Here is a 25,918-nt window from a genome sequence, read left to right as displayed (position 1 = left end):
CATAAATGATCTATTAATGCATTACGAAGTGCAAAATGAGCATTTTTATCCTTAATTCTTTTGTGTCGAGCTAAGAATTGTTCAACTCGGTGATTTTCATCTGCTACCATTTCTACTATTGGAGGTGGATATTCTCAATCATCTTGAATTGGTGCATTAAGATCACGCTCATCCTCGACCATTAATGTATTTTTAATTTTTACTTTTCACTTTTAGCAATATCTAATATTTTATATTCGCACCTTTCAGTTTTAGCAACATCTAATATTTTATATTTGCACCATTCATTTTTTGAGATGATTATATATTTTTTGTACAATTATAACTTATAATAAATTTAACTTACCATTTTACATAAAAATAATAAATGCACGAAAATTAATTTATCAAAATTATACGCCAAAGTTAAGATATAAAATTAATATTATAAAGATATTACATAAACATAATTAGGTATATATAAAGAGATAAATTAAAAGAGTTAAATAATAAAAATAATAATAAAGTAAGGATGAATAGTAATGGAGGAGATGAATAGTATCACTCCAAATTTGGAGTAACACTATTCAACCCCCATTTTGCAGTCAAAAATAGGGAGCAATGGAGCCACATTTTAGCAAAAAATGACTGCATTTTGGAGAAATGCTCTCAAGAGATGTGGTGAAATGATAGAATTCTCCGGACTCTCGAGACGGAGCTAGAATTTTGAATTTATAGATGGCCAAAGTTATTGAATTTTGTGGAATTCGTAAGTAGAATTGTAACTCTATCACCTGTTCGATTCAATAGCCTATCAAACTAAGTCATGTCCTTCGACATCAATTTGCAATACTTTAAAAAAAATTATATATGTATTTATACTACATGTCAATATTGTTTAAAAAATAATGCAAAATAAATACTATCAACTTAAAACAAAAATTAAAACCTAAAAGTCCTGCGATCAGATCAGCGTATCTACTGTAGAAACTATGGGTCCAAGTGAACCCATAACTTTCACTCTTACCTGTATTTCTTTTCTAAAAATAATTAAGTACATACAAATAATAAATTTTGAACCCATTAAATTAGATAAGATGTAGTAGAATTGTAAACCCTTAAATCCTAGATCCACTTCGGCCTGAAATAGCATAATCAATGGATCCCATGTCTTAGATTTCAGCTCTGTCCAGTTGGACATGAATTTGACTTACGAGGAGGAGCCGGTGGCAATTCTAGCCCGGAAAGTTCGCCAGTTGAGATCAAAGAGTTACCCTTCAGTTCGAGTACAGTGGAGAGGTCAGCCTCTTGAGGCAGCTACTTAAGAGTCCGAGTCCGATATGCGGAGTAGATATCCCTGCCTTTTCACCAGCCCAGGTACTTTTCTATGTCCGTTCGAGGACGAACAGTTGTTATAGAGGTGGAGAATGTGATGACCCGATAGGTCATCTAGAGTTTTAAACCTTAATTCTGTGTTTTGAAACCTTAAATATCTCCTTTTAGTCTTTCTCGTTTTGAGTGCGCAGTCCGTGTAATTTTTGGAAAGGTTTTTATGTGAAAATTGATAAAATGTGAAATTGTGCCTTAAAGATCCATTTGAGATGACTTCGGCCAACATTTTGGGTAAACGAACCTGAATCTGTATTTTGACGGTCCCGGTGGGTCCGTATTGTGATTTGGGACTTGGGCGTATGCCCGGAATCGAATTCGGAGGTCCCTAACTCGAGTTATCACATTTTGTCAAAAATTTAAAGTTTAAAGATTTGATTTTAAGAATTGATTGATGTTTGGCAATGTTAGTATCGGGTCCGTATTTATGTTCCGGAGCCCGGTACATGTTCATTATGTCTGGCATATCCTTCTTCGCGTTCGCGATGGTCCTCTCGCGAACGCGAAGGCCACTCTGATGACACAAATGAGTATCCTCACCAAAATGATCGATGAATCAGGTCAGAAGCAACAGGTACACATAGTTGACGCGACTAATGAGGGCTTATATACACCATGTATTAACCAACCATATGCATGCTCTTGGAGTGCGGAAAGTGACAACCAACACTATCAGGAAGATATGAACTATGTGGTCAACTATAGAGGACAGAGGCAAGGTGGTCAGAATTGGGGGCAACAGAATCAGCAATATAGACCAGCACAACAGCAGTACAATAATAGCAGCAATCCTAGAGCTATGCGACCACAAGGTCAAGTTGTGCCGTACCAAAGGCAACAGGGATACAACCAGCAAAATCAGTAGCTAGCTTATCAACAGCCTCAATAATAGCAAAAAGTGAGACAAGAAGATGGTTTGTCTGAAATTAAAGGAATGTTGCAACAACCGATTGGGTCCAATGGTAAAATGCAAGAGAGAGTGGACGCACATGAATCGACAATAAAAGGCATTGAGATTCAATTAGGACAGATATCAATGGCTCTGAATAATCGCCCCCAAGGGACGTTACCGGCAGACACACAAGTCAATCCAAAAGAGCAGGGCCCAAAACAGCTTATGGCAGTGAGTCTAAGAAATGGTAGAGACCTAGATCTAGAGCAAGAAATTGCTCGCGAAAGCCGACCAACTGAAACACTTGTGCCAGTTCCCATTGAGGTAGATGATTCAACAGGATTAACTGAGGTGACGATACAACATGCACAAGAGAGCACAAGCAAAGAAAAAGAGGTTGCGAAGGAGACTGAGGTAGCACAAGAAACGACATTAGAAGTAGTGCCTGAGCAGGATAAGATTCAAATCACAGGAAAGAAGCGACCTCCAGCACCATTCCCATAGAGATTGGCCAAATATCAAAAGGATGAGCAGTATAAGAAATTCATGGAGATGTTGAAACAAATTCAGGTAAATATTGTACTGATTGACGCCTTGAAGGAGATGCCTGGGTATGCCAAAATGATGAAGGATTTGATGTCTCGTAAGTTTGACTTCCAAGACTTGACCATTGTTACCCTAACCCAGACTTGTAGTGCTGTCGTGACGAGACCAATAGCTAAGAAGTTGTCAGACCCAGGGAGTTTCACAATCCCATGCACAATAGGTAGCTATATTTTTGCTAAAGCATTGTGTGATTTGGGGGCAAACATAAACTTGATGCCCTTGGCTATCTACAAAAGGTTAGGCATTGGAAGAGCAAGACCCACATCCATGTTACTACAGCTAGCCGACCGGACAGTGAAGAGGCCATCAGGTATCCTTGATGATGTACTAGTGCAGGTTAGAAAGTTTGTGTTTCCAGCAGATTTTGTCATTCTGGACTGCCGGGTTGACGAGGAGATTTTCATAATTTTGGGAAGGCCATTCTTGGCCACTGGGAGAGCACTGATTGATTGTGAAACTGGAGAGCTAAAAATAAGACTGAATGATAAAGAGATAACATTCAATGTGCAGAAGTTTATGCGGCGACCAAGTGAATTTGCTAACTGCTCTCTAATAGAAGCTGTGGATGTAATTTTGGAGGAGGAAGATGAGACTCTGAATGCTAAAGACCCTCTAGCAGCCTGTCTCACGAACTTAGAAGAAGTAAATAGAAAGGACTTGGCGGAGTGGGTGCTGGCTCTTGAAGGCCAAGGGTTCTTGAAAAGAGAGCTCGAAATTGAGTCTTTGCACTTAGAAGAAAGAAAGACTCCTCCAGCTAAGCCATCGATCGAAGAGCCACCAAAGTTGGAACTGAAACCGCTACAACCTCATCTCAGGTATGGTTTCTTGGGATCCAACTCTACTTTACCTATTATTATCTCATCTGGTTTGTTAGATGTGCAGGAAGAACAGCTTTTGTAGGTATTGATAGAGTACAAAACTGCAATTGGTTGGACCATTACAGACATTAAGGGTATCATCCCGGCCTTCTGTATGCATAAGATTTTACTGGAAGATGTCCACAACCCTTCCAGATAACATCAAAGAAGGTTGAACCCCAACATAAAAGAAGCCGTGAAAAGGGAGGTGATAAAGTGGTTAGATGCAGGAATTATTTTCCCCATCTCCATCAGCAATTGGATTAGCCCAGTTCAATGTGTACCAAAGAAAGGTGGAATGACTGTTGTGCAAAATGAGAACAATGGGCTAATCTCAACAAGAACAGTCACGGGATGGCGAATTTATATGGACTACAAAAGATTAAACAAGGCCACCCGAAAAGACCACTTTCCCTTGTCTTTCATTGATCATATGCTAGATAGATTGGCTGGGAGGTCTCACTTCTGCTTTTTGGATATATACTCGGGGTATAATCAGATCTCTATTTCCCCGGAAGATAGAGAGAAAATGTCATTCACCTGTCCTTATGGCGTCTACGCTTTCCGGAGAATGCCGTTCGGCCTATGCAATGCACCCGCCACATTTCAAAGGTGCATGATGGCCATCTTCACAGATATGGTAGAAGATATAATTGAGGTTTTTATGGATGATTTCTCAGTAGTGGGAGACTCATTCGATGATTGCCTAAAGAAACTAAAAAGAGTGCTAAAAAGATGTGTGGAGACTAATTTGGTGCTCAATTGGGAAAAGTATCACTTCATGGTACAGGAAAGTATAGTCTTGGGGCACCTAGTTTCAAGTAAGGGCATTGAGGTGGATCGTGCAAAGGTTGATGTGATAGAAAAGCTACCACCACCCACTTCCGTCAAAGCAATAAGAAGTTTTCTTGGCCACGCCGGTTTTTACAGACGGTTTATAAAAGATTTCTCCAAAATTGCTAACCCCTTAAGTAAGCTGCTTGAAAAAGATCACTCTTTTGTGTTTTCTGATGACTGCAGGGTAGCATTTGAGGAGTTAAAGAAGAAACTGGTGACTGCACCAATCATAGTGGCCCCCGACTGGGGGCAACCTTTTGAGCTGATGTGTGATGCGAGCGACTATGCGGTGGGAGCAGTTCTTGGGCAAATATAAAATATTAGATATTGCTAAAACTGAAATGTGCGAATTTAAAATATTAGATGTTGTTAAAATTAAAAAGTAAAAATACATTAATGGTCGAGGATGAGCGTGATCTTAATGCACCAAATCAAGATGATTGGGAATATCCACCTCTAACGATAGAAATGATAGTAGATGAAAATCACTGATTTGAACAAATATTAACTCGACACAAAAGAATTAAGGACAAAAATGCTCATTTTGAACTTCGTAATGAATTAATAGATTATTTATGGGAGTATACTAGAGGTGGAAGTTGAATATTTAATCAGAATTTTACCATAATATAATACGTATTTAATTATCTTGTATCTTAATAATTACACTTTTATTTAAATTATCCGTTAATATATATAATCTATAATATTTGCTTATAAATTATATTATTTAAAATTTTATGGTATAAAATAATTTTATATTAAATTATATGTGATGAATATGTAAAAAAGAAAAAAAGATAGAATTTTTTTAATAGAAATAAGAAAATAAAATTTAAATAAAAGATAATAATATAATATTAAAGAGAGAAAAGAATATAAAATAAAATATATTTTTTTGGAGTAAAAAATAGAGAAATTATTGGAGAAATTTTACTTCATTTTAGAGTTTACTCTATTTTAAAGAAGAAAATGAAGGCAAAAGTTGGAGATGGCCGGACCAAGAAACCGCGTTTGCTATAAAGGTTGCTTGCAAAGGGACAAAACCAACTTTTTTGCAGCTTCATTGTTTTAGTTACACACAGGACTTTTGACATTCATTGAATCATTTTCTGTCTTCTTATATTTATGTCCAATAACTTTTCAGTGATTGTGACTCATCAAGAAGTCTTTTTTTCTTCTTCTTTTGCTGCAATTTTTAATTAATTTTTTCACTTTGCTATGCCAATGTTTCATGGCCATACACTTGAGGTTTGGGTACGGTTGGGATCGGTGGCGGATCCAGAATTTTATACAAGCGGGTTCAGTAAAAAATGAGTGGCTATTCATATAAGTAATGTCGGGTAAGACAAGTAGGGTTTGAACACTTTTTTTGTTCTTAAATGATTTAAACAAATGTACTTTCATGTTTTATCAAAATTTAAGAAAAAAACAACCAAAATTCACTTTTTAGATAGGTTAATTTTTGAAGTAGGTAAAACTGTAGAACAATTTTTATTGATTTCAATAAAAAATAAAGTGAAATAAAAAAATATAAAAGTAAGAATAATAAATTCATAAGGGACTACGCATATAACTCTGCACGCTAGAGATAACAAAACAAAATTTACAAGCACCCAAAAAAGGGATTCGAATACAACACCTTCCTTACATTTTGAACCCTCTTTACTACCTCAACAGATACCACATTTGGTTTCAAGTGGGTTCAAATTTTTATTTCTATACATATTTTTGTTGTTTCAAATATAATTTTTTAATATACACAGTGTAATTTTTTAGCGAAACGGATTCAACTGAACCCGCTTGACACCATGTGAATCCGCCCCTGGTTGGGATAAGGAATTAAGGAGGAAGTCCATGTGGGATTATTGTATTAAAGTTGAGTACAAAATAGTGTCCCAAAATAGTGATATATAGGCAAAATATCAAAAGTATTAATGCATAGTGATGAAAGTTTTACGTTTTCTTTTCATTTTACGTGAGTGATAGTAACTCGCAAAGGTCCAACAATTCATGTCATTAAGGACAAATGAGAATGATAAGATTAAATAGCTTTTAAAAAAGAAAATAGTTTTTTTACCTACTAAGAAGGAAAGTATATGTGTATCACATAAAATGAGGCATTAATAATAAGTCTATATAATGTGACAAAAGACTAGGTCCACTTCAAACTCCAATCCAATGTTTGACAAAATCTTCATTACATAACTTGTTTTCTAAATAATAATAATAATAATAATAATGCAAAAAACATAACTTGATTTATTTTGTATCTTTGTCCTAATAGGTTATAGTAATTCCAATATTGTGCACTTATATCCAATCTATTAGAATCGCTTTCCTCGTCTAATAATATTTTAGTTTAGCGAATACGGTTTGGATTTTCCTGTTTAGCAACATATTTTATTAGGCAAAAGGGTATACTGCCAATCTTAGTAAGTTAAAGGGTCCAAAATCACATTGTATAAATTATTTATTTAAAAAAATCACATAAACTTGAAAGGTGAATCCAAATACTATATATGAGAAGTGTGAAATATTCTCCTTCAAATGGCAAATCAACTCAATATAAGACAAAAATCCTAATTATTTATTTAAACATTTAGTCCTTTTAATTCGTTTCAAGAGAGGATAGAGTAATAATAGAACAAAAAGTCAACAAATCTATGGAAAGATAACCGTAGAAATTACTATTTTGATTATCATAAAATAATTCTAGTCAATAAAGGACAAATTTGTCTCTTTCGTCAATATTTTGTAAAAGGATTCTATAGTAGCGTGTGTTGTGTTGTGATGTGATGTATAATGAACCTATTAATCAGTTCATAATGTCATCTAATCAATATTAGAAATGATGATTTAAATCGTATCAGTAATATATTAATTGGCAAAAGGGTATACTGCAAATCTTTGAAAGTTAAAGGGTCAAAATCACATTTTATCATGTTATTTTAACAAGAAATTCAGAACTTATATGCGACACAACACTAAACACTGATGAGTTATTTCAAGTTCAAGTACTGAATATGTTACAAAATACGGAGTTATTTATTTAAACTTTTATTTTTAAGAGAGAGAGTAATAACAAAACGTTAAGTTACTCCCTTCGTTTATTTTATGTAACATTATCGTTTTAAAAAAATATTTATTATATTTAAAAATAATTTAATTTTAAATATTTTATTTTACTTATAATGACATGGCAGTATAACAAATCGTACGGCATATTTGAAATTGTAAGGTTCAATTTTTTTTTTTTCTTCAATTTTGTGTACAACTAACTATGCCACATAAATTAAAATAATAGAATATTTGTTTTAATTAGGTATAGAATGGTTCTAATCAAGATAGGACAAATTTGTCTCATGCTCATATCTTGAAAAAGGATTCAAGTTGCGTGTGTGATGTATAATTCCCTATAAATCAATTCATAATGTCACAACCTCAAAAATTTAAGCAAAAATAAGAATATTTCTTGTATTCGTTTTCTTAGTAATTGCAATTTGTATGGTATGTAATGACAACACATAGTCGCAGGCAGAGGTGGATGCAGCATTGTGACACCGAATTCATATTTTTTGTGTGAAGCATAAATTTATGCATAAAAATAAATTTAAATCACAACAAATAATAGGTTTGAATCGATAATATTAAAAATAAAGTGAGTTGTTAATTAAAAATTTTAAAAATTGAGTCTATAGAGTTTAAATCATGAATACAGCTCTATCCACATGTAAACATAATGACAACAATAACATATTTGAGTTTGAGATTTAAGAATATTGTGATTCTTTTGCTAGTAGATGTTTTCCTTATCCTATCATTTTTTTTTTTGAAAGAAATTATCATAATCTAAATGAAGAAAAAAAGGTAAGGCCATTTTATGGAGAGAGAAATATTGCAGGACCAAACAGAAACATATTTTCTTTCGTTTCATTTTACGTGGTCATATTTGAATAGACATAAATTTTAAAAAACCATAACATTCAAAAATTATCATCTTAAATATGTATGTGTAAGCATCTAAATTTTATTGGACTTAAATCCAATAAAATAATTTGTACTATATGTTAAATACATTAGTTCAAATAAGTATTATGGGCTGATATAATTGAATTAATTACATAATTCAATATATATAGATTAAATAAATAGGTCCAAATTCATTGGGCTAGCCCATTTAGTGGGGCTACAAATGATAAGCCCATTTCTTTAGGCCCAAGATATTATTTTCCTAGATGCCCAGTTTGGTGCCACACATGAAATGACGTGGCACGCCAAGTCAAGCGGAAGAGCCAATAGGATCGTGCCACGTGTCAAAATGACAAGGCCATGCCAAGTCAAATTAAAGGGCCAATGAAATCGTGTCACGTGTGCAAGTGACATGTTCTAACCAATCAAATGCGGCCATGTCACACTTCAATTTGATTGGTCGGAAAGAGTTTGTTCTTATCATAACTCTTCCCTCCCACAACTATAAATAGGGGTCTTCATAACCCAGGAAAAGGACCAGAAGTTATAACAAGAAGCAAGAGAGAGCTCGTGGATCAAACGCTGCAGATTTCTCTAAAATCTACAAGCATTCAAGTGTTCTAAGGATTAAAAGATCAAGACGAAGATTCAAGAACAAGCTGCAAGCACTTGGATTAAAAATACGTCAAGATCAGACCTCAAGCACTTGGATTAAAATAAAATAAAATTCAAGATTAAGCTCGAAGGCTCTTTTATTTACTGTTGAAAAGTAAAATCAGAGAATTCATAGAGATTGTACACTCAAATATTTGAAATCAAATACAACGATTGTTGTAATATTTTTCGGTCTTGATTTTATTTTCTTGACGCAATTTATTGTCTACAAATTCTGGCACGCCCAGTGGGACAATCTTTACCTCTCATCTCTTCTTTTTCAAGTTCAAGAACAAGATCTAACAATTCAACCACGGAAGAACAACTTGCAAATTTGACCAAATCACTTGAGAAGTTGACCAAGTATACGGAGGATCGAGATACTCGCCTCGAAAAGTTAGCAAGTGAGATCGAGAGCTTAGCAGAAGCAAAATCAATTCAAGCACCTGTGGAGCTTTTCGAAGATAAAGAAGGGGGAGAATCCTATGCGAGGCAAACGATCGTGGTCAAAGAGATCCAAGTTTCTCGAGAAGGTCTAATTCACGTTGATCAATTGAAGGACTTCATTATGGGGACAATTGAAGACAAAATTGATCCTCCGATTAAATCTTCCCTCGCATATGCAAAGTCATACACACAACGGATTGATAACTTGAAGATGCCTACTGGATATCAACCTCCAAAGTTTCAACAATTTGATGGAAAAGGAAATCCCAAGCAACATGTGGCGCATTTCGTCGAGACATACAACAACACTGGAACTTATGGTGATCATCTTGTCAAATAGTTTGTTCGATCTCTCAAAGGTAATGCATTCGATTAGTAAAAAAGACAACGATCAACTTAATTACACAATTGTCTAAGCCCCACGGTGGGCGCCAAACTGCTTACCCATAAAATGGTACAGTTGAATTTATACGTGGTTTATAGATAAGTGAATTAATTTGATCCTGAAATAATAGATGAATTAGATAAAAATATGATACTTAGCCTTGAAATGGAGATAAAATAGCAAAAATAATAGTTTTGAGAGCACGGCTTCCGGACACAACATCAACGAAATCAAGAAGCAAGAAGATAAAATTATATTAAGCTTTGAACAGAGTGTAGCGTATGTTTGCTACAAAATTCGTGTCCTTTACAATGATAATAGAGTTCACTATTTATAGATGCACCTAAGGAACAAGGTCCTAGGATCAAGCCCCTCTTTAATGCCAATTATGAGGGCCATTGAAGAATGTGTAACGGCGAACATGAATGTCATATTCTTTTGTAACGAGCAGTGTATTAAATATTGTAGAATATTATTCAATGTTACTGGGTGGCAGGCATTTTATTTCATCTTTATTAGTATCGTTCTCTCCGGTAACAGACGGGATCGTTGCCTTCGATTTCAACTATCTTCTCTCTTTGACTCCACGTGTTACTTTCTCATGCGATCATTTAATATAACATATTATATCACATACAGACACAACAAAAAACAATGAAGAATATAATTCTTTTTAGAAAATGATACATATATATATGCACCGAAGGCTATGAAGAAAATTATGTTTGCTAATCCATGAATCAAAAGTAACGTATTGGCCGGAGAAATTTGGAAATACCACTGAAAATATATCAACTATTCTTTCCTATACAATTGGCGTATTAAAACAAACTCTCTTGGCATGATGATAAGTCTATCAACCATCCTCCACCAAACACTTTTTTGTTTTATAAGGATTACTGTATTTAGGGGGAGCTAGAAGATTGCATACGAATTCAGCCGAATTTAGTAATTTTAATTTAAGTTTCATATTTATATTAAGAAATATAGTAAATATACATAAGAATTTAATCAGAACTCAATTATTAACAATAATGTCGATAATCTAAAATTTAGATCTCATAAAATTTAAATCTTAGTCCGACTCTGCTCATTTTGCAAAGTACCTGGTTTGCTTTTGTTTTTGCCATATGCGTTGCAAAAAGCCAAGGAAGCCCCCGGAGCCAACAAAAGTGTCTGTGAGATCCAAGTTTTGAAAATACTTGTCAAAGTTAAGCTCCCGTTTTGCCATAGATTTTGGCGCTTTAATACAACCCAAATTCACTCTTCTCTGGAATATTCTTATAGGTAAGTCCAAACTAACACGATTACTCGAGGCATTTGATCAAGGAAAAATGATGAAGTATGCAAGATTTTGAGTAAATGGTGTCTTGTCTATTGTACAAGCGTACTTGTATATACAGATCCATTGATTATGCTTTTTGCAGAAGCGGATCTAGGATTTAAGGGTTTACAATTCTACTACATCTCATCTAATTTAATGGGTACAAAATTTATTATTTGTATATACTTAATAATTTTTTTGAAAAGAAATACATGGTAAAAGCGAAAGTTATGGGTTCACTTGAACCCATAGCTTCTACATTAGATACGCTGATCTGATCGCAAAACTTTTAGGTTTTAATTTCTGTTTTAAGTTGATAGTATTTATTTTGCATTATTTTTTAAATAATGTTGACATGTAGTATAAATACATATATAATATTTTAAAAGTATTGCAAAATGATGTCGAAGGACATGACTTAGTTCGATAGGCTATTGAATCGAACAGGTGATAGAGTTACAATTCTACTTACGAATTCCACAAAATTCAATAACTTTTGCCATATATAAATTCAAAATTCTAGCTCCGTCTCGATAGTCCGGAGAATTCTATCATTTCATCACATCTCTTGAGAGCATCTCCAACGCTCCCTATTTTTTCAAAATGCAGTTATTTTTTGCCAAAATGTGGCTCCAATGCTCCCCATTTTTGGCTGCAAAATGGGGGTTGAATAGTGCTACTCCAAATTTGTAGTGACACTATTCATCTCCTCCATTACTATTCCCTATTTCTTTATTATTATTTTTATTATTTAACTCTTTTAATTTATCGCTTTATATATACCTAATTATGTTTATGTAATATTTTTATTAATTTTACATCTTAACTTTGGCATATAATTTTGATAAATTAATTTTCGTGCATTTATTATTTTTATGTAAAATTATAAGTTAATTTTATTATAAGTTTTAATTGTACAAAAAATATATAATCATCTCAAAAAATGAATGGTGCAAATATAAAATATTAGATGTTGTTAAAACTGAAAGGTGCGAATATAAAATATTAGATATTGCTAAAATTGAAAAGTAAAAATTAAAAATACATTAATGGTCGAGGATGAGCGTGATCTTAATGCACCAATTCAAGATGATTGGTAATGTCCACCTCCAATAATAAAAATGGTATTAGATGAAAATCATTGATTTGAACAATTTTTAGCTCGACACAAAAGAATTAAGGACAAAAATGCTCATTTTGCACTTCGTAATGTATTAATAGATCATTTATGGGAGCATACTAGAAGTGAAAGTTGAATATTTATGTAATATTTAATCAGAATTTTACCATAATGTAATATGTATTTAATTATCTTGTATCTCAATGATTTTACTTTTATTTGAATTATCCGTTAATATATATAATCTATAATATTTGCTTATAAATTATATTATTTAAAATTTTATGGTATAAAATAATTTTATATTAATTTATATGTGATGAATATGTAAAAAGGAAAAAAGATGGAATTTCTTTAATAGAAATAAGAAAATAAAATTTAAATAAAAGATAATAATATAATATTAAAGAGAGAGAAGAATATAAAATATAAAAAAAAAAATTGGAGTAAAAAATAGAGTAATGATTGAAGTAATTTTACTCCATTTTAGAGGAGAAAACGGAGGTAAGGATTGGAAATGCCAAAAAACAAGCAACTAAGCAAGGTTGCTTACATGTATGGGTGTTTAACGGGCGGGATGGGACGGGCTGGACACAAAAAAAATTAGTCTGTCCGTTTAACGTTGCGGGCTGTTAGCGGGATAAATTAGCGGGCTGTTAGAGGGCTATACTTTTTCGAATTTTTTTTTGTCCGTCCGGGTTCGGACTTAGCGGGCCGTGCAATTTTATTTTATTTTAAAGTAAATTTTATTTTTCTTATTAAATGTTATTGATACTTAAGTGTTTGAAAATTTTTATGGCTTAGAATTAAACTTTGAAGTTTAAAGTTTTAAATTTGAAATTTGAATTTTATAATTTTAAAATTAAAATTTGAAAGTAAGTGGCTACAAAAAATTATTTAATAAGACCAATTGGCAATATGTAAAGATCAAGCTCCGAAGACTTTCATTTGATATTTTTATTGAATAATATATAATATTTCAAATTAAGTTGCAAGTTCTTTTTTGATTTTGTTATTTTTGAACTTGCAAATTAAAAGTTTACAACAATTATAAAAAATAAAAATAAAAATAGTACATCACATGCTTTGCATCATTTTTGTAAGTTCATCTATGTCAACATGAGGTTCTTGATTTCCGGCATTGGTTGAATCAGCACCATAAACCATTATATCTCCAATTTCTTGATCCTCCGCTTCATCTACCTCGTCACGCCCTTGATTTCGTCATTATGATCTTATCCAATCTCTGAAGCACACTAGAATTTCTAAAGCGTTGCTACCCAATGAATGACGGGTATCTCCTAGTTGGTGCCTTGCTTGGCTAAATGCGCTCTCTGATGCGACTATTGAAATCGGCACATTTAGCACGTCTCGAGCCATGGCCGAAAGAACAGAAAATTTATTTGAGTTGCTCCTCCACCAACCCAGTGGTAGAAATTTCTTTGTGCGGGGCTCTGCTGACTTTTGCAAGTAGAATTGAAGTTCATCAATATTCCTGCTACTGGTTTGTTGATGTTCCCCTAGTGTAGACCAAATCAAATAATCTTCAACACCATCATTATCATCCAAAGCACTGGTCCCAGATGTTGAAACTGAACTTGAAGGAATATTTGCATCTACAGCAGAAGAAGCATCAACAATATTAGCATAATAATTATATATTATTTCTAAATGTTTGTGTAAATCCGAAATACAAGTGTCAATATCAGGAGTTTCAGTTGGTCCATTAAAAAAAAATTATTAAAAAACGGGCTGAACCGGGTTGTAGCCCGTTAACAACCCGTTAACGGGTTAACGAGCTTAGCGGGTTCCGGTGCACCGGTATCTAAAAACTGTTCATTTGAAACCCACTCTCCGCCCAACCCGCCCCCACGCTATAGTACCGGACTGACCCGGACTGAACCAAGTTATAAACGGTCAGCCCAACCCGATTAACAGGTATACTTACAAGGGAACAAAACCAACGTTTTTGCAGCTTCATTTTTTTAGTTACACACAGGGCTTTTGACATTCATTGAATCATTTTCTGTCTTCTTATATTTATTTATGTCCAATAACTTTTCAGTGATTGTGACTCATCAGCCAAAAAGTCTTTTTTTCTTCTTCTTTTGCTGCAATTTTTAATTAATTTTTCCACTTTGCTATGCCAATGTTTCATGGCCATACACTTGAGGTTTGGGTATGGTTGGGATAAGGAATTAAAGAGGAAGTCCATGTGGGATTATTGTAGTAAAGTTGAGAATAAAATAGTGTCCCAAAATAGTGATGATACATAGGCAAAATATCAAAAGTATTACTGCATAGTGATGAAAGTTTTACATTTTCTTTTCATTTTACCTGAGTGATAGTAACTCGCAAAGGTCCCAACAATTCATGTCATTAAGGACAAATGAGAATGATAAGATTAAATAGTTTTTAAGAAAGAAAATATTGTTTTACCGACTAAGAAGAAAAGTATATGTGTATCACATAAAATGAGGCATTAATAATAAGTCTATATAATGTGACAAAAGACTAGGTCACTACAAACTCCAATCTAATGTTTGACAAAATCTTCGTTACGTAACTTGTTTTCTAAATAATAATAATAATAATAATAATAATAATAATAATAATAATAATAATAATAATGCAAAAAACATAACTTGCTTTCTTTTGTATCTTTGTCCTAATAGGTTATAGTAATTCCAATATTGTGCACTTATATTCAATCTATTAGAATTGCTTTCCTCGTGATGAGATCGCGGGCTAAACGGATCAGGACCGTTTGGGCCGGTTTTAGTGGATTTGGGTCGGTCTCGTGGACCGATCCTATGCTTTGGGCCCGTCAGGCCCGGTACCATTTGACCCTCCCAGGACCGGATCGGTCCCTTAGCGGGCCAAACGGTCCCAACGGCTATATTTTTAAAAATAATAATAAAAAAAATAAAAAATATAGCCGTTGGGCTGTCAAAAATAGCCGTTGGCTATTTATAAAATAGTCATTTAACCCCCCAACTTTATTTTAATCCCAAACTTTTTATAATTACACTTTTTTCCTATTTTCAACTATAAATACCCCCTCATTCTTTCATTTTTCTTACAAAATCATCAATCTATCACAAATCTCTCTCTAATTTTCTTCTATAATTGCTACTATTGTTTACTTTATTGTTACAATTCGTGAAACAATTGTGAAGTTGGTGAATTGAATTCATTAACATAATCAATTTTCAACAAGTTGTTCGTCAATTCGGTAAACTCGTTTTAACTCTTAAGTTTTAATATTATAGTTTTATTTATTTTATTTATTTTCTATTACTTTATTAATTAAGATGGCTTCCTTAAAAAACTTTTTGGTAAAAATAAGTGAAAATCCAAGAGTGACGAATCTAGTGCTCAATCTGTTCCTCCTCCACTGCCCCGGGCTCCCCGAACCAAACTCCATATCCGTCCTACACCTTCTATTCTTGATAGCGATAATAGTTTATTACAATTTATCGAAATTCAATTTTGCCATAATATTAGAGCTAGTGAACAATTAGACCATGAATTAATGAATGCTCTTTATTCTAATCCAACTATTGATGAAAATGATGACGAGGAAATAGATTTTGATGAAACTCAACCGAATGATGATACACCAACTAGTCCTGCTCCTGATGTTAACCCAACTAGTGATAACCCTGCTAATCCAAATGATGCCCCATCTGATACTCATGTTACTACCCCTACTTTTTCTAGACAACCTAGCAAACGGACGGAAATATCTCCCGTTTGGCCATTCTTTACTCAACTAATTCCAGAAAATAAGGCTAAGTGTAAAACTTGTGGCACGAAGTTAGTTTTTAAATATTTTGGATCGCGGTGGGGGAGGGGGGGGGAGATGGGAATTTTGGCTAGACACATATTGAAACACCTTCAAGATAGAGTGAAATATCTTCGTTTGAAAGCTTTGACCGAGGGGAAAAGTCTACATACTCCTAGTCAGGTTGACCCTAGTACCGGTTCAAATCAATTTCAACTGGGAATTAACACTGTTACCGATTGTATTTTATATTATGATCCAAAAAAAGATCGAAAAGAATTGGCAAAAATGGTAACTGTTATGTGTTTACCCTATAGTTTTCCTTCTGACCCTAACTTTGTGCATTATATTAGAAATTGTTTTAATCCTGCTTATAAAGGTTTTCCTCGCACAACTGTAAAGAGCGATATTTATAAATATAAACATGAATATGAACAATATTTGCGCTATTTATTTACTCATATAAATTGCCGTGTTGCTATTACAACTGATATTGGTAGAAGTGGTAACGACTGTGATTATGTTACTGTTACCAGTCATTGGATTGATGAGGATTGGATAATGCAAAAGCGCATTATTTCTTATAGAATAATTAATTCACGTCACACATGGCAGTTTATTGCTAGCACAGTTACAGATATTTGTAGATATTTTTTCATTAGTGATAAAATAATATCAATTTCAATGGATAATGCTACTAGTAACACAAATGCTATAGCCTTGCTTACCACAACGCTAAATCCTGCATTTAATGATATTTTTCATGTTAGATGTATTTGTCATATTTACCATTTAATTGTGGGTGATGGTATGAGAATTTTAAATATTGAAATTGAAAAGGTTAAAATGGCTCTTAACTGACTTTTTTATTCAAACCGTAGAAGTAGACTTAGAGAATATTTTAAAAGATGTGATGAATTTGGCCTAAGAGAAAGAAAGGTTCCTAAACCTTGTCCAATTAGATGGAATTACATGTATGAAAGTTTGGTTGTTGCATATGAATATAGAAACCCCATAAACTCAACATTTAATGCACATGTAAGTGATGATGATGAACACCTTACAAATGGGGATTGTGCTAATGTTAAAATACTTGTAGATTTTTTAGAAAAATTTTATATTGCTACAAATGAATTTTTTGGGCAATATTATCCTACTATTTCTAACTGTTTAGTTTATATTGCAGAACTTACAAATTTGTTTGCTCATTTTTCAGAGTGTGGAAAAATTTATAAACTTGCTATTGATTCTATGAGAAAAAAGTTTAAAAAATATTGTTTCCCTATTCCCCCTATTTATGATGTTTCTGTTTTGTTAAATCCTTGTATGAAATTAGGAGGTCCTCATTTTTGGTATGAAACTGTTTATAATGGTTTAGCACTTGAAGATGAGGAATTGTCTCAACTTCCGGAAGCAATAGCCATAATTAGAATAAATGCTCAAACTATTTTTAATACTTATCAAGTTGCATTAAATCATGCTAGACCAAATGTTCTAACTCCTTATTCTTCTGATTCTCAATCATCTAAAAGCACTGCGGAAATAAGAGCACTTAGTGCTTGGGCGGCATTTAGAGGTTCTCAAGGTTCTAGTAGTAGTGATTTTTCATAATTAAATAAGCTTGAAGTTTATTTGTCGCAAGGAATTGAGGAAGTGAATCCTGACGGCTCCTTTAATCTTTTGGAATGGTGGAAGGACAAAGAAAAATACTTTCCGGTTCTTTCAAGGATGGCCCGAGATATTTTAACTATTCAAGCTTCAACAGTGGCATCAGAGAGCGCTTTCAGTCAAGCAAGACTTCAACTCGGTGATTATAGGGCATCTATGAGGGAGAGTTTGGAAAAATCAGTTGGATCCGGTTAGAAAGAAGAAATTTTGGACTTGCTGAATCACAACCAGATGAAGACGAACCTTACGAAGAAATGCTAGCTGAACTTGCGGAGGATGTTGCTTCACCCGGAAGTGGCGATGACCAAGCTACTTTTCCGCCACCACCAACGAAAATTCCTCCGGACCTTGATAGATTTATGAAGTTTGTAAGAGATATCATGTAACTTGTATGAACAAAAATTAGTATGTATTATGTAACTTATATTTTGGCACATCTTTGATTAGTTTCTTTTTTTTCTCAATGGTGGTATTAGCACCTTGTTGTGTTCATTCCATAGGGGGGATGAAGACTAAGAAAGATATTGCCATATTTTTTAATGCTATAATAAAATTATAAGGCATTGCTTTGAATATCTCTTTACAATATTTTTGTCTTTAGACTTTAAATTTGAATTAAAAAATATTTAAAAATTTAGGTCATAATTCTATAATACATTTTACAAGGCATTGCCTTAGATATTATTTTTAACATCATTTTGTATCTAATTTCTATTTAATTTTTTTTTAAATCCGTTGGGCCCACTTAGCCCATTTAGTCCGCGGGCCGGGACCGTTTGGCCCGTTTAATTTGGGATCGGGCCGGATCCGGGACCGAGACCGTTTGGACCGGATCACTTAGCCCGTTTAGGCCCAGAACTCACCCACTTGCCACCCTTACTTATATCCAATCTATTAGAATCGGTTTCCTTGTCTAATGATGTTTTAGTTTAGCGAATACGGTTTGAATTTTCCTGTTTAGCTACATATTTTATTAGGCAAAAGGGTATACAGCCAATCTTAGTAAGTTAAAGGGTCCAAAATCACGTTGCACAAATTATTTATTTAAAAAACCCCTATAAACTTGAAAGGTGAACCCAAATACTATATATGAGAAGTGTTTGAAATATTTTCCTTCAAATGGCAAATCAACTCAATATAAGACAAAAATCCGACTCAATATAAGACAAAAATCCGAGTTATTTATTTAAACATTTAGTCCTTTTAATTCGTATCAAGAGAGGATAGGGTAATAATAGAACAAAAAGTCAACAAATCTATGGAAAGATAACAGTAGAAATTACTATTTTGATTATCATAAAATAATTCTAGTCTATAAAGGCAAATTTGTCTTTTTCGTCAATATTTTGTAAAAGGATTCTATAGTTGCGTGTGTTGTGATGTGATGTATAATGAACCTATTAATCAATTCATAATGCCATCTAATCAATATTAGGAATGATGATTTAAATCGTATCAGTAATATATTAATTGGCAAAAGGGTATACTGCAAATCTTTGAAAGTTAAAGGGTCAAAATCACATTTTATCATGTTATTTTAACAAGAAATTCAGAACTTATATGCGACAAAACACTAAACACTGATGAGTTATTTCAAGTTCAAGTACAAAATATGCCACAAAACACGAAGTTATTTATTTAAACTTATTTTCAAGAGAGGGAGTAATAACAAAACGTTAAGTTACTCCCTTCATTTATTTTATGTAACATTATTTTTAATTAGTCAGTTTTTTTAAAAAAAATTATATTTAAAAATAATTTAATTTTAAATATTTTATTTTACTTATAATGACTTGGCAGTATAACAAATCTTACGGCATATTTGAAATTGTAAGGTTCAATTTTTTTCCCTTCAATTTTGTGTACAACTAACTATGCCACATAAATTAAAATAAATAGAATATTTGTTTTAATTAGGTATAGAATGTTTCTAATCAAGATAGGACAAATTTGTCTCATGCTCATATCTTGAAAAAGGATTCAAGTTGCGTGTGTGATGTATAATTCCCTATAAATCAATTCATAATGTCAAAATTTAAGGAAAAATAAGAATATTTCTTGTATTCGTTTTCTTAGTAATTGCAATTTGTATGGTATGTAATGACAACACGTAGTCGTAGGCAGAGGTGGATGCAGTATTTTGCGATACCGAATTCATATTTTTTGGGTGAACCATAAATTTATGCATAAAAATAAATTTAAATCATAACAAATAGTAGGTTTGAATCGATAATATTAAAAATACAGTGAGTTGTTAATTAAAATTTTTAAAAATTGAATCTATAGAGTTTAAATCATGAATACAACTCTATCTACATCTAAACATAATGACAATAATAAAACATATTTGAGTTTGAGATTTGAGAATATTGTGATTCTTTTGCTAGTAGATGTTTTCCTTATCCTATCATTTTTTTTCTTGAAAGAAAGTATCATAATCTAAATGAAGAAAAAAGGTAAGGCCATTTTATGGAGAGAGAAAATATTGCAGGACCAAACAGAAACATATTTTCTTTCGTTTCATTTTACGTGGTCATATTTGAATAGACATAAATTTAAAAAAAACATAACATTCAAAAATTGCCATATTAAATATGTATGATATTCGTATGTGTATAAAAAATCATGTCCAAATGAAAAAATTAAGAATAAAAAATTTCTACACAAAAAAAAATCCATTATTATTGTAACAGATTAAAAAAATATCATCACGAAACAGAAGTACAGTAATATTAATTATAGAGAGGCCCACAAGCATATGCATGAGAATAGAAGACAAGAAGAGAAGGTTAAAAGAGGGAGAGAATATTTGGCAAAAAGGCGTACCAAAAAGGCTACTTTAATTAGCCTCTCTCTTCCCATTACACGCCACCTTTTTATCACAAGAAATTATAGGGAAATAATAAGTACTTCTCCATTTTTAATTAATAATTTTGAGTTCAAATTTTAAGAATTAAGTTATTTTTGTTTGAGCGTTATACCTTTCAATATAAAACTTGTCGGCAAGAATTCAAACTAAAAAGGGAAAGAATATTTGGCAGAAAGGCGTACCAAAAAAGGCTACTTTTATTAGCCACTCTCTTCCAATTACAAACCACCTTTTCTCATCATAAGAAATTGTATTGAAATAGTTAGTACTTCCCGTTTTTAACTAGTAATTTCGAGTTCAAATCTTAAGAATAAAGTTATTTTTGTTTGAGCATTTTACTCTTTTAATGTGAAATTTGTCGGCGTAAATTCATATTAATTATGCTCAAAACTAATACCGAACACCACACTTTCTTATTTATTCTTCTTATTTCTCTCTCTCCCTAACTCTCCTGTGAGAACCCCCACCTTGCCTTACCCAATTGTCTCATCCATATATTAATTTCTTGCCTCTCTGTCTAATCCCTGTTCACAACTCACAAGTATTTATTGCAAAAAGTTGCATCGCAAAAGTTCCTACCTTTTGGTTTTGTTGCATTTACTTTTCCATACAAGTTCATGACTTACTTTCTTGCCCTTCTTTCTCTTTATTATTCTCATGCATACCACATTTGGGAAATCTCCAACTTTTCCAAATCGATTGGTGGCATTTGTTTTAGATTTTGTAAAAAACATATTTTCTACGAAGCATGACAAAAAGTAAGCTAGTGTTTGGATATAAATTTGGTTGAAAGTTGAAAAAGAATTAAAATTATGTTAAAAAATATTTTTTGAAAATTGAAATTATGCTTGAAAATGCATTTTTACTTGAAATATTATTAAAGTTTTGTGAGTGAAAAAAATTCACCCAAAAATTAGTCCAAACCATTTTTGGGAACTTGAAAAATTCTCTACAATATTTTTTTAAAAACTGATCAAATTCCATGAACAAACAATATTTTCAGATTCTTTTTGACAAAAAATAGCTAAATCTATGTCCGAACGGGAGCTAAAACTTTCACAAGATTTCAAATTTCATTTCTCAAAATCATTCAAATTAAGTTTGAAAATATTTTTAAAAATACAAAACCAACTCCAAACAAACACTTTTTGTGAAAACTCAAAAACTAAGTTCTTAAATTATGCTTACTTCTAAACAAACACCACCACTATTTTGATCATATTGTCACAAGTTTCGGACCAGGCAAGAGATATTCATGTTTCTACAAAAACCATGGGAGTACAAACAAATCTCCAAAATTCTAAAAGAAAAAAAGAAATCATGATTCATGCATAGACAGGATGCAATATTTAACAGATAATAAGATTCCTTGTGGGTTCTACTTGTATATCCTTCTAAAAACCGTCCTAATAATTTAATATTGTCAAAATCTCTTAAATTAGAAAAATAAGAAATAAAAAAAAATTAAAAAAAAGAAGAGAAAAGGAGTATTCTGTACTACACTAATAAGTGTCCAATATTTGCCTTTTACTTCAATCTATGTCACAACATCACTTTTCAACCATTAATGAAGTGACCTAAAACCTACTCCATCACAAAAATATAGTAACAATAATAATAATAATAAATTAAAAAACCTACTATCACACAAAAATAAATATATCTAGGGTTCCCCTATCCCACTCCTTTCTCCTCCTTTTCCTCCACAAATGATCAACTCCACCACCATCACCACCGTTGGCGCCGCCGTCAAACGCCACAAAACTCACCACCACTGCCACGACTACGACGACGATCAGTCCTTGATCCCTGGACTTCCCGATCATATAGCTCAAATTTGTTTAAATCTTGTACACCCTTTTACACTTTTTTCCGTTTGCCATTCTTGGCGTAAGCTTATTTATTCTCCTTCTTTTCCACCATATTTATCTATATATGCTTTATTATTACCTTTACAAACTATAACTGAAACATCAAACTCAGCAAATTTTGCAAACTCTATAGAATTTGCTTCTTTTGATCCAATCTCATCAAAATGGCATCTTCTTCCACCACCACCACCGGACCCACCACTTAGACTCCTCGTTAAGCATCCTTCGTTTATTTCGAGAAATCTACCGGTTCAATCGGTAAGTGTTTCGGGAAATTTAATTCTCCTCGCTGCCACAGCGGATCATTTCTTGCCGGCGATTTCTCGCCCGCTCATTTTCAATCCGCTGAAGAAACAATGGAGCTACGGTCCTCCACTCGCCAAGCCACGTCGTTGGTGCGCTACAGGCGCATTAAATGATGCGGTGTATGTGGCGAGTGGAGTTGGGTCCCACTACAACCCCGAGATAGCTCGCTCAGTTGTAAAGTGGAACCTTAATGAAAGTAACAGAAGTGAACCCCATTACTGTACATGTAAAAGTGACATTTACTGTAACAGAAAGGAGGAAAAAAATGGGTGGAAATGGAAGGAAATGAGTAGGTTAAAAGATGGGAAGTTCAGTAGGGAAGCAATTGATGCTATTGGATGGAAAGGAAAGTTATGTATGGTAAATGTGAAAGGTGATGCTGCTAAAGAAGGAATAATTTATAATGGGGGAAGTGACACGTGGCAAGAGATGCCGGAGGGTATGCTTATGGGGTGGAGGGGTCCGGCAGCTGCGGTGGCGGAGGAGACAATATATATGGTGGATGAATCTAAGGGTGCATTGAGGAAATATGATGAAGAGAGGGATATTTGGGTGGAGATAGTTGAAAATGAGAGGCTGAAGGGTGCGGAATATGTAGCGGCGGGCGGTGGTAGAGTGTGCGTGGTTGGCGGCGGAGGGAATGGAATAACGGTGGTGGATGTGGTGGAGGAGCCGCCGAGGGTGGTAGTGGTGGAAAGTCCGGTAGGGTTTCAGGTTTTGAATATACATGTTTTACCTAGGATGAGTCAAATGGTTGAATATTCTGAGTCAATAGAACAAGGTGAATATTGAGTATAATCTTTTGCTTTTATTATTTTTTTCGAATTTGTATATTTCTTCTCCAATATATGGAACGGTATACGTATTAAAGTATGTGCAATGTTATAAAGTTATATAGTATTTAATTTGCGTAATATATACAACAACAACAACTCAGTATAATCTCACTAGTGGGGTCTGGGGAGGGTAGTGTGTACGCAGACCTTACCCCTACCCTGGAATAGAGAGGTTGTTTTCGATAGACCCTCGACTCCCTCCCTCCAAGAACTCCCCACCTTACACTTGGGGTGACTTGAACTCACAACCTCTTACTGTAGTATATACACATACAACGGATTCTCATCATGTGCATCGTGAGGCTTAACAAGATTTTATATATGTATACGAGATGAATCTCAATGCTTTTCTTCTTTTTTCTGAAATTCTTGTCGGTCTCGTATTGTACCAGAATCCTGATTAATTTAAATTCATGTCACGTAAGGTTTAAAAAATACTCCGTACAAAATTTTTTCCATTCTCAAGTAGTGAACTTGAGCCTTCGATTGATCTTATCCATCCCGTCATGACCGTGTCAATGTTGTTTGGTCTTCAAATACATCAATAATAGTGATCCAAGTCGGATTGCTGTCATAGTATTTAGCCATTGTGGAACAGAACTAATGCCGGTCCCAAGTGTTAGGACGTTTTAGTCACAAACGTTTTAAACCATTTCTAATAGGAAAAGGGCCAAATATACCCCCTCTGCTTTCATATATTGTCTATATTTAACATTTGTTATATTATCAGGTCAAATTTACCTCTACAATCAGCAAATTTTTAAAAATACCCCTTGATCTGTTAAGTAATCTAAAATCTCTCAAATTTCTTTTATTTAAAATATTTATTGTTGTTCTTGGTCCATTATTTTGAAATAATTGGCATTTTATCTGCTTTCTGAATTAGAGAAAAAAAATAAGAGAAAAAAATATTAAATAATACAACTAAATAAACAAAGTATAATAAATTGAAAAATCTAAATTAGGTAGCTTTTCTAAATTTTAAAAGTATTTACAACATCCCAATTTTAATGAATTTGTTGCACCAAATGTATGGAGACTTTGTAAGTATTAGTGATTGAAGTTGAAGTTCATCGGAGACTTTACATTGTCTAATTCAACTTTGCTTTAATTAAATGCTTACACATTGTGCACTTTTAAGTTAGTCGATCAAACTTTATACTAACCAGACAATGACAAAATATATTTGAATATACATGTATATACATGATGATCAGCTGCATATAAATCACAATAAGTAGACCCACTAAATTCTACGGTGCGTAAATGATTGAAAAATAAATAATATTCTAAACCAATTTTATTTAGTACAAGAAGAGAAATGGGTGCATTGGTAACATAAAAAATTATGAATAATTTGTATAGTCTAGTAACTTTATCATTCACATCAATAGTAATTATTAAAAATAATAAAGCAAGAAGAACAACAAGCGATTTAAATAAAAAGAATTTGGGAAATTTTGGATTACTTAACAAATCAAGGTGTATTTTTAAAAATACTGATTGTAGGGGTAGATTTGGCCCCGTAGTATAACGATAGGGGTAAATTTGGTCTGATAGTATAACGGAGGTTAAATGTAAATAATATATGAAAGTATATGAGTATATTTCTACTGTGAATTGCTCTTTTTCTTAAAGTAAGGATTGATTGCCAAATCCCAAATAAGTGAAAAACAGCATGCATCGTGGAATTGTAGTTACCCAAGTTTTATAGGGGAAAATGATACTATATATCTGCTTTCAAAATAATAACTAAAAATATATTTAAAAAAAATATTTATTTTTGTATATATATACATTATATATGTAATATACAAAATTATATAAATTCTATACACTGTTTGGTTACTAAATATAAATAGTATGTTAAAAGTGATAATACCCCTTTATAAGATGATATTGGCATTACCGCAAATTTGTGGGGTTGATTTATATTAGATGCAATGTTATAAACCAAAAAAACTATTTGATCAGTTTCATTTTATGTGACACTCTTTTTCTTTAATGTGTTTGAAAAAAAATGTAACCTTTCTTTTAATCATTTTATAGGGAAAGACATGAAATTGTTAACTCACTCATTTAAGAAGATATTAATTTTGTATTTTGCACATTCTAACAC

The 25,918-nt window shown here is 32.9% G+C and overlaps 1 protein-coding gene across 1 annotated transcript; it reads left to right on the top strand.

The window, feature by feature from the left end:
* Positions 1 to 22,211: 22,211 nt before the first annotated feature.
* LOC107761775 (F-box/kelch-repeat protein SKIP25-like) lies at positions 22,212 to 23,861 on the top strand. Its single transcript, XM_016580050.2, has one exon. The coding sequence runs from the start codon at positions 22,496 to 22,498 to the stop codon at positions 23,753 to 23,755; it is 1,260 nt and encodes a 419-aa protein (XP_016435536.1). The 5' UTR covers positions 22,212 to 22,495; the 3' UTR covers positions 23,756 to 23,861.
* The last annotated feature ends 2,057 nt before the right edge of the window (positions 23,862 to 25,918 follow it).

Source organism: Nicotiana tabacum, chromosome 15 (assembly GCF_000715075.1).
Source record: "Nicotiana tabacum cultivar K326 chromosome 15, ASM71507v2, whole genome shotgun sequence".
Lineage (NCBI taxonomy): Eukaryota > Viridiplantae > Streptophyta > Magnoliopsida > Solanales > Solanaceae > Nicotiana > Nicotiana tabacum.
Note: the sequence above shows the minus strand (reverse complement) of the source record. Positions and strands in the feature narration are given on the sequence as shown.